The following is a 10,055-nucleotide window of genomic DNA, read 5'->3' as shown; positions in this document are numbered from 1 at the left end:
TTTAAAAATTATATTTAAAAATATTATTAAGAAAATTTATTCAAGAAAATTTATTTTATGTCACATGCGCATATACGTAAAAATACTTCAATAATAACTTTTATTATCGCTGTAGTATATACTAGAATAACAAAACATCACGCGCAGCTAATAAAACATTAATAAATCCATAATATATCTCTACATTTTTGATCCACAATGTGTTTAGCACGGACATGCACCAACCGGTCGTTTTATCATGGCATCAAAAAGTGAATCTGGCCATGTAGTTTCGCCAGCTCTAAAATGGATCCAGTTAGCGCCACTGTACCAGCTAGGAAAAGGGTCTCACGAAAAACGGCGACGTGGCCCCTCTCAAGCTTCTCTCTGATTTTATATTTGTGTTAACCTAACCTTTTCTGGCTTCCATAATAAAAATAAATACGATTGGAGTCCACATACGAGCTACGGGCTTTTGACTGTAATTTCGAGGCTAGGAATCTCTTTGATAAAACTTCTATTAACCGGCGATTAATTCGACTGATTGAAAATCGTCAACAGCAAAGTTTTTAACTTTATAATTCGTCGTTACTTACTTAATCCTTCTTTCCATGTATCGAACAATTAGTAATTACATTCATATTAACCAAATACTGTGTAATACTAAGTATTACATTGACAAGTTAATCGCTGATTAAATTAATCGGAGTTTGATCGAAGAGGCTTTAAAAATGTCAGAAGAGAAAATTGGTTCATTGGAAGAGGAGGCTCTGAAAAGAAAAGAACGGCTTCAGGCGCTCAAAAGGAAGAATGAAGAAAGTGAGGGAAATAAGACAAACACGGACGAAATATTGCCAAAGTAAACCTCTTCTTTCAATGAACGACTTTAATCTCTTAATCTCAATGACTGTATATTATAAAATTGTTTAAAATCTCGAATTGTAGGCCAAAATTTCGGAGTTACAAGCCACAAGATGAAAATTTGAAGAATAATATGTTAGAGGATGCGAAACCTGGAGATGTAGAATCCGAGGTTCGTGAACAATTGGATGCTGCGAGCAGTAAAGTCGTCATCGAAGAACTAGTAAGTTATATGCAGAGATTTATTCTTATATTTTTCCTTTTTTTTAATCTCTTATCTATACAAAACTGATGACAAAACTTAGTCTTTATTGCTTTTGTTAAGCAAAAGTTGTTTCCAAATTACTTAAAGAATCCATATATATTTCCTTGCCCAATCCTTCAATGGCTATATCATATTACTATGATTGTCTGTGATTCTTTGTGCATAGAAACACGATTTTTTTTTCTTTTTATTTGTTTAGGACATCAGTAATTTAGCACCAAGAAAACCTGATTGGGATTTAAAGCGAGATATAGCTAAAAAATTAGAAATATTAGAGAGGAGAACACAGAAGGCGATAGCGGAAGAAGTGAGGACGCGTCTCAAACAAGGCCAACAAAATCTAGCAATTTATGTCAATGAAACTGATAAAGAATAGAAGCTTTGTTATCAGTAATATATAGATTTTGTAATAAATTATACACTTTTTTTTTATATAGAATGTAACATTATCAATAATAATCTTTGTTTGTAATTCTTCATTATCTCTTATATATTATGTTATATTATATTATATTACACAAATCGGACGAAACTCTTCACAAATTAAATTAAACGCTTCTTTGAACTCGCATAGAGAATGACGTAAATTGAAATTTTATCAACTTACATGCAATATTTTACTTTTTAATGTTTCTGTTATATCATCATCTGTGCAAAAAAAATTAATCTGCTCTGTATGTATTAGTTGTATTAGTTGTTGATACATATTATCTTGAATTACACATAACATTATATATACTGTGAAAAAATAAATATTTAATAAAATAGTGATAATTGTGATAAAAAATTATGAAAACTCATTTTTAAATATTCACTCAATTAAGTATCTCAACCTTCAAATAACATTACAATATTAAATTAATTTCTGACTTCTTTCCTTCAATCAATTTCCAGCATTCCGTTAATAAAAAATAAGATAGCAATTATGAAAGATGCCACTGACTAGAATATTCCACATCGAGGTTTTCATATGGCAAATAAAATGAGCGCAAAAAAAACTCCTAGCGCGATGATGGAAAATGGCACTTTGACATTGTGCTGTCCAGAATGTTCATCGAAACGATGATAAGTGCGAGGAATGTTTTTTGGTGTGGTCTGTTCTCTTGGAATATTTTGAAGAACTATTCGATCTTCCAAAGGCTGCACCGGCCGAAAGTTGTGAGTCAGTTTCTTGCCTTCTATGGTCCGTATATTACGGAAAGCAGCTAACTGAAATTGAGCGAGTAACATAATTCTTTGAATTGCTAAATCTATGTGTGCATATCTTAAATAAGTCGAAATTCCTTTTCGCTCTTCAATCATCAAACTTTATAAATAATATTATAACGATCGATATTATATGCAAAATACAATTGGCATACTTGTTCATGCGACAACCGCTGACGATCCTTAAACTCAATCCATGTAGCTACCTCGAGACAAGGTGGAGTTGTCAGCGAACCGTTATACGTGAAATAGTTTTGCATGGTAGTAATATCTGATACAAACAATTTTCGCAACTGCAAGAGCTCTCGCAATACTATTTCGTTGCCTACCGTTTCTATGTCAGGTAATACTTCTACGATAGGTTCGTACATTGGATTCGGATTAGGCCTTACCTGGGCGTAATTTTATTGAAATAAAGCATTAATTTAACACACCAAATTATCTATTAAAAGAATTGCAATTATATAAAAAGATAAAATTAATTGAACATATAAGATATCAATTACGCGAAAAATGAATTTAAAAAAATATGATAAAATTTTTCAATTTTAATAACATATTCTCTCTCTTTCTCTCTTACCTCGTATAGATATGCTAAAATAGCTAGACCATCGGGATGCTTAAAAGCTTCGTCCATCGACTTATAATTTTCCTTGTAAAAAACGGCATGCATTTCCATCGGAAACGAGCGATTATTAATTAAATCTTCGGATCCCTCGTAATCATTTTCTCCCCAATGGAAGTGTAATTGCTCAAACACATAGACATTATTTCCCAAAGGTCCTCCAGATAACATGGCCATTTTGGATTCGTTGATTTTCAACATAACTGAAGAAGAAGGGGAGGATAAATATTGTAACATGCAACGGCAATTATTGAGATCCAGCTTCTAGATTATCTTTTTTTTATATAACATGGATACTGCGTATTAAAATATTTTTCTACATCTAGAATCTAGAGAGACCGATTACGTATTAACGTGATTAGGCTCTTTATGGCATATTTAATCGTTGAGATTTAAATGTCCAGTGTATCACTTGCGAATTTTTTATTCCAGTCTCCTTTATTCAACATTCACGCGATTTACTGCTTTTACGGCAGATAATAATTATAATCATAGTACGAATAAATTGCCTTTTCTCGTTTCGTTTTTAATTATACCGCGAAGAAACGCGTTTTTTTTCGATTCCGATTGTGAACGCGATGTAACAGAAAACTTAGTATATAGCTATACACGTAGACAGGTAAACAAGTGGGAAATGTTTTTAAGCGTGCACGGTCAGAAACGAGCCGTGAAATTCTTACCCGTGTGACCGTTGTTCGTCACGAACGTTAGGCACGGATCGTCAATTCCGGTCAACTTCAACGGCGGTAAACTGACGTTCTTGACATTGTGCTCCTCTATATTAATGGGCGATTGATGTTTCCCGATGCACGCGTGATACTCCTCGCCCCAGTGCGATGGACCTAAGCGAGAATAAGATTGGTTTCGTTTCGGAGTAACATGCTATTTCTCGAATAGCGGATTTCTAATTAATCTCACCATGATTTCCGTCATAACCGAAATCCTCGCCTAGGCAGAATCCTGAAAAGAAATATTTTTAATTAGTAAAAATAATTATTCATGTTAGAAATTTTACGAAAAGGATGAGATGATATAGAGTAGAGTAATAAATAATGATGAGCGACTTTAATAGAATGCACTGAAAAGGAATTGTTAACTTGACTAAGTCCGTTCAACTAATTACCATTTTTTTAATTAGGATATTTAAGTATTTAAGTCAAATATACATCATGTTATATTTAATATGTCGTATTTGATTTAAATATATAAATATTTTAATTAAAAAATGGTAATTAGTTGAACGGATTTAGTCAAGTTTCAATTATAATTTTCAGTTACAAGTTTCAGTAACAATTTCTTTTTTCAGTGTGGAGATTCGATTTAATGCAGAGAGATGATACGTGGATAAAAAAATTAATAAACATACGAATTTATATTTCGAGTCGAGAATTTTATATATTTTATTTTGATTTATATATAATTTATGTAATTTTTTAGTAATTTTACTTAAAATTGGCATTAATGAACAAAAAAGATTTTCTTAAGACTGATATTAATAAAAAACAAAAATTTCCTTACTGAATTTTTACTGAAGCTCAAAGAACTGATACAATATTTATAACGAGTTTAAGACAGATCGATATCTCTTGCTCACAAAAATAATAATGAGCAATATTAATATAGCGGAGATTCGATTTAATACGAAGAGATGATATATGGATAAAAAAATAAATAAACATACGAATTTATATTTCGAGTCGGGAATCTTATATATTTTATCTTGTTTTATATATAATTTATATAAATTAATTTATATAATTTTTTAGTAATTTTACCTAAAATTGGCATTAATGAACAAAAAATATTTTCTTAAAAATGATATCAATAAAAAAAAAAAAAAATTTCCTTACTGAATTTTTACTGATGCTCAAGGAAATTAATACAATGGAACAAGGGAACTAATACAATATTTATAACGAGTTTAAGACATCGACATCTCTTGTTCACATGTCTAAATATAATCAGTGCACTTTCTAACGCACAAGCCATCAAATGCGCAGAAAGATTTTTGCGGAAGCTGAAAATGTATTTGAAGTTCTTTAGTAGCGGAAAACAATTGGTCGTTTCCGCGCATTTATTATGCACCATAATGCTTTTCGATTATCCGCAGACGAATGTATGCGCGATACCTTCCCGTCAGTACTTATTCGATGGGCAAGTCGTCTCGCTTTGCTGTGCCTTGTTTAAGGTTCTTCGCATCTGTCCGACACATGTGACAAGTATAAAGTATACGATTTACTCGAGAATATTACTTTCGTTTTAGTTGAGACGATTACGCGAAGAAACCGTCAACGTGACATCTTGGCTGGAAATCCTTGGCTGATTCAAAATGATTATCTCGAGGATGATGAGCCATCCTCGACGTCCTTCCATTATGCAAAATCTTTATTGTTGCACGATTACGTGAGACGCGTGCAAGGAGCATCGAAGCTCGCGATATGTAACGATAAAGTGAAATTTTGACTTTATTGTTTATTATTATCTCATTATTATTCAACGGAGACGTCTAACAATCGCTGCATACCAGGACACAAACCGATCGAAGAATCTATCTTAAAAATGTCATCTGCGTGACAAAATAAAAAAAAAATGATGTAAAAAAAAGAAATAAAAAGATTAGTATCACGTTTACTGCGACACATTTAATCATTAGTTAGTCTGTGTGAAAAAAAGACGGACAACTGCGTTCTAACAATAGACGAACATATTTAATTTTGAAGAAAATGAATATTCGCGTAGATACATTATATTTTCATTAATCTTGCATGATAAAATGACGTAGATCGATGTCATATGAATTGTCAATTACGTTTGTGACATTGCATTTGAGAATGCGCATTGCATTGTTCGATAATCATTTATTTATCAGAATTTCTCTTTAAAATTAAATGTCGAAATGTCGATGTTTTCACGTAACGTTAAATAATTAATCGCGTAATCATATCCCTTAATCAAACTTTCGTAACATGCGAAAGATTTTATTTGTTGATAAAACGAATTCTTTCACTAATTTTGTTCCACGTTCCACTTGTCAATCCATCAAGTTTTATCTCTTCAGAAAACATTCGTATATCGCCAGAAATTTACATTTTTACAATTCAAATAGTCTTCAACGACGATCACGGTATAATTTCAAGTTTCGTGTTCGCTTTTTGAGACATAAGAAAATAATCGCCAGAAATTATTCGATTTCAAGTTCTAGACGCTTTTCTTATATACTCTCTCCATTAATTACTTGGGAGATGATACATATTTTAACACGATAGAGACAGAAATAACACGCACATGTATATATACACAAAGCCGACGTGATATAAAACGATAATGTCTACAATTCGAGTACATTACGATTTTTATCGACATTTATCATCACTTTTATCAGTCAATTTATTAAAAGAAAATATGAGACGTCAAATTAGCCGGAGGTATTAGCCGGAGGTCACAACTTTACGATGTGCACTATGGATCATGAAAAAAAAGTGCATCGTTTTAAAACTTCTTTGCGTCTATCCTGCTTTTAAAGTAGCAAAAATATAGTAGCATTAATATTATTTTCTAGGATATACATGTGTAGTTATGTTATAGTTATATAAGATCTTAACACTGGAAGTATTTAATGATTAAGTATTTAATGATTAAAGTATTTAATGATTTGTTTAACATATATATTTTCCGTGAAAAGGATTTATCACACTTTATCATATGGTTACTTTCATACAATTATCGTTATCATATAATTATCATTATATTTTATTTTTAAGATAAGATTAAGATTATTATTATATTTATTTTTTTTTATTTATGTTATATCTTTTTTTTTTTCTTTAAGATAAGACTTATATAAAAGCAAAATTAATATTATTACAAAAAAATCTTAAATCAAATATGAGCATCACGATTTGCACTTTGCAATTGAATCGTGTTAAAGCATCTAGAACTTGAAAGTCAAATAATTTCTGGCAATTATTGTCTTATGTCGTAAAATCTAGCGGTCCAAGAATTGATAGCACAAGTCGAGAATCATCACGGCATCTTGCATCTTAATCATGATTCTCGTAGGGTATTCTGCGATCATCTGCAGCGACGATTTCGATGCATATTAATGCGGTTGAATGCATATTAATGCAATTGTTGAAGATACTTAACACATACCTAGTATTCATTGCACACGCAAATAGTTGCAGTTTTGATTCAACCGTCTAGTATATCGAATTTATCGAATACAGCGGATAATCCATTTAATCAGTTTTGTTTTGTTTATATATAAATTAATTACTACCCTATCGCTCTCGAAATCCGCTTTTAATATTAAACAAAAATACATTGGCAGCATAATGACGATGATAATTTGTTTATTTATGTTATATCTTTTTTACTTTGTGATGTAAAAAAAAGAAATAAAAAGATTAGTATCACGTTTACTGCGACACATTTAATCATTAGTTGGTCTGTGTGAAAAAAAGACGGACAACTGTGTTCTAACAATAGACGAACATATCTAATTTTGAAGAAAATGAATATTCAATAATTTGTTTATTTATGTTATATCTTTTTTACTTTGAGATAAGACTTATATAAAAGCAAAATTAATATTATTACAAAAAAATCTGATGATACGCTACGGTATAATCGAGATATTTTTTTTATCACAAAATTTATATGATAAATTTTTGTAGAATATCATCAATGTGTGCGCTAAATGATTTTGTTATTTCCTTCATTGCCAATGCCGAAATCGACGCAGAAATACCTTAATTCTTTGTTTCTCTTATACAATTGTACACAAATTTATATATTTATGAAATATAGAATAATTCATATTATTATCATTATATATATACAGAGTACAAAAGAAATGTGAAATAAATCCAGACTTATTTTCAGATATATATATACGTATATAATTCATCTATCATAAAATTTAATTAGATGCATAAAATGTAATAATTCTTCTGCAATAACAAGAAAATGTTGGTGTTTAATGTCATTTAAATTAACAATTCTTAGATCAACAGCTTTAAGACACTGCTTATTCTATCTAATCATTAAATGATACAAATTTAAGATATTATATTAATTTATTTTTAAATTTAAAAAATATTCGACAAAGCAAATAAGTATATAATATCCTTTTTATATACAAATTATATAATAAATATTTGACACGATTGAGAACGACAGTTTGAAGAAGTAGTCTCGATGGTATATTAGGTTTTTTTTATAAAAGAAATGCTATCGTACATAAAACTGACCGTTAAATATACAAGCGAAGAGGCGTACCTGGAAGGAGAAGAAGGCCAAGAGTAGCGATCAAAAACACCATGATCATTCACCCCGTCGGCGTATAACACCGTGAAATCCCGCGGCGGACTCGCCGATTCGTCGAGAAATCAGCGAAGGAAAATGTGAATGCTTTGTTACGGTCGGTGGAGGACTGAGGTGCCGCCGGCTCGGTCGACCATGTTAAATAAGAGTCCTCTGCTTTTATTTTGCGGCGTGCGTGCGATTGACTCTCCGCACAGCCGCGTCGACAGCAGGGTGGGAAGAACAATTTCTTCATTTCGTGACAACATCGCAGAATCAATATGTCGAGTAATAATTTCAAGATACGATTCCCTGTTGACAAAAAATAGGCGAATTAATAACGATCCTGACAAAAATTGGCTCTTTTAATTGACATATTAGCGATCGATTGTCTGAAAATCAATCTGAATTTATTCCACATTTTTTTTGTACTCTGTATATATATAATAATAATAATATGAATTATTCTATATTTTTTTCCAAAAAAAAAGGAAAGAACGAGACAAATGATTACTTTAATTCCGTATATGAAATATATTTTTATATGATATCCACACACATGATATCAGACATTAATTTATATTTGTAGATGTATACTTTTACAATATAATATAACGTTATAATAATTTTTAATTATAAGGTTCTCGAAAATTTTCAATGTTCATGGATTTTTCTATCCTTCATTAAATGATAATTTATTACATGTCAAATCGTCGTAGTTCTTCATCTAGGACGAAGAAGGATAAGACTGGCAGATATTTGAATTCGACTTGTAATTTGACAATCAGCTATATAAACTCTTCGTATGTATATGCTCACTTTACGATGTGACGTTTTGTAGACTTACGTTTCACAGAGGCACTTTTTTATCTTGATGCTTGATAGTTTGTTTGACCGATACAAGCGGAAGTCTCTTGAATATATCCGGCGATATGTGGTGAATAATTTACGGTACTCTTTCGTCTCTACTGTCGTTTTTCGGTATTCTCAACATCCGTCTCGCGAAATTGTTCTCTGCGGTTTTTTCCAACGACTGTAATCTGCGACAAATTTGTTATACAATTTGTGATCTCATTTTTCAAATTGGTTATTAAGAGATTAATAACATCCTGTTTTTATCATTAATGTAAAAGGGATGTTTTTCATTAAATTTCATTAATGATAGACTGATTATTAGATCCATTGTATGATTTGTGTATAATGTATCTCTAGTTTTTAATTTTTGAATATTTTTCCCATTCTAAGGAAAATCTAGTAAATATATATGTACAGGGTATCCCGAAATTAAATATCAAAACTTTGAGAGTATGTGGGGAATTGATAAACTAAGAAAAAAAGTCTTTAAGAGATTTGCTTGTTTTTGTTTCGTTAAAAAAAAAAAAAAATCACAAAAAAAGAAACAAAAAAATTGTCACCAAAAAACTTAAAGCAATACTAAAATTAATTGGTTTATCGAAAAATACCATGAGAAAAATTGTAGAGCATGGAATTAAGAAAAGAGAATGAATTAAAATCCTCCTGAGGTAAGATTAGAGGATTGTAAATAAATACGCGACAACGCCAGATTATTGTATCCTGTTTATTTAAATATTTATTACTTAAATAAGTAATAAATAAGTGAAAAAATAAGGAGCTTTTTTCCTTTCAATTTACTTATTTATTTACACCTATTTATTCATGTTGTCACTTCTTTAATAACAGCAGAAATGTAAACATAAATTAAAATAAACAGGATACAAAATAATCTCGCGTTGTCGCATATTTACTTACAATCATATTTACATCTAATTTTACTCCAGGAGGATTGTAATTCAG

The 10,055-nt window shown here is 30.6% G+C and overlaps 2 protein-coding genes across 2 annotated transcripts; one reads left to right on the top strand and one right to left on the bottom strand.

The window, feature by feature from the left end:
- Positions 1-361: 361 nt before the first annotated feature.
- LOC115241875 (coiled-coil domain-containing protein 12) lies at positions 362-1,534 on the top strand. The gene is made up of 3 exons (XM_029817816.1): positions 362-838; positions 925-1,063; positions 1,305-1,534. The coding sequence occupies exons 1-3, from the start codon at positions 711-713 to the stop codon at positions 1,479-1,481; spliced, it is 444 nt and encodes a 147-aa protein (XP_029673676.1). The 5' UTR covers positions 362-710; the 3' UTR covers positions 1,482-1,534.
- Positions 1,535-1,999: 465 nt separating this feature from the next.
- Positions 2,000-8,394, bottom strand: LOC115241874 (carbonic anhydrase 2-like). Its single transcript, XM_029817815.1, has 6 exons — positions 8,217-8,394; positions 3,855-3,896; positions 3,617-3,778; positions 2,892-3,139; positions 2,467-2,703; positions 2,000-2,314 (listed from the first exon to the last, which is right to left on the bottom strand). Exons 1-6 carry the CDS (start codon positions 8,263-8,265, stop codon positions 2,072-2,074), a joined length of 981 nt encoding a protein of 326 aa, XP_029673675.1. The 5' UTR covers positions 8,266-8,394; the 3' UTR covers positions 2,000-2,071.
- Positions 8,395-10,055: the final 1,661 nt, after the last annotated feature.

This window comes from Formica exsecta, unplaced genomic scaffold, assembly GCF_003651465.1.
Source record: "Formica exsecta isolate Colony F162 unplaced genomic scaffold, ASM365146v1 scaffold526, whole genome shotgun sequence".
NCBI classification, from domain to species: Eukaryota; Metazoa; Arthropoda; class Insecta; order Hymenoptera; family Formicidae; genus Formica; species Formica exsecta.
Note: the sequence above shows the minus strand (reverse complement) of the source record. Positions and strands in the feature narration are given on the sequence as shown.

Coding starts and splice junctions, on each gene's coding strand:
- LOC115241875 (XM_029817816.1), top strand. CDS start 711: ATGTCAGAAGAGAAAATTGGTTCATTGGAAGAGGAGGCTCTGAAAAGA. Junction 839..924: donor ACGGACGAAATATTGCCAAA/GTAAACCTCTTC, acceptor CTCGAATTGTAG/GCCAAAATTTCGGAGTTACA. Junction 1,064..1,304: donor AAGTCGTCATCGAAGAACTA/GTAAGTTATATG, acceptor TTATTTGTTTAG/GACATCAGTAATTTAGCACC.
- LOC115241874 (XM_029817815.1), bottom strand. CDS start 8,265: ATGATCATGGTGTTTTTGATCGCTACTCTTGGCCTTCTTCTCCTTCCA. Junction 3,897..8,216: donor TGGCCTTCTTCTCCTTCCAG/GTACGCCTCTTC, acceptor ATTTCTTTTCAG/GATTCTGCCTAGGCGAGGAT. Junction 3,140..3,616: donor GACGAACAACGGTCACACGG/GTAAGAATTTCA, acceptor CTTCTTCTTCAG/TTATGTTGAAAATCAACGAA.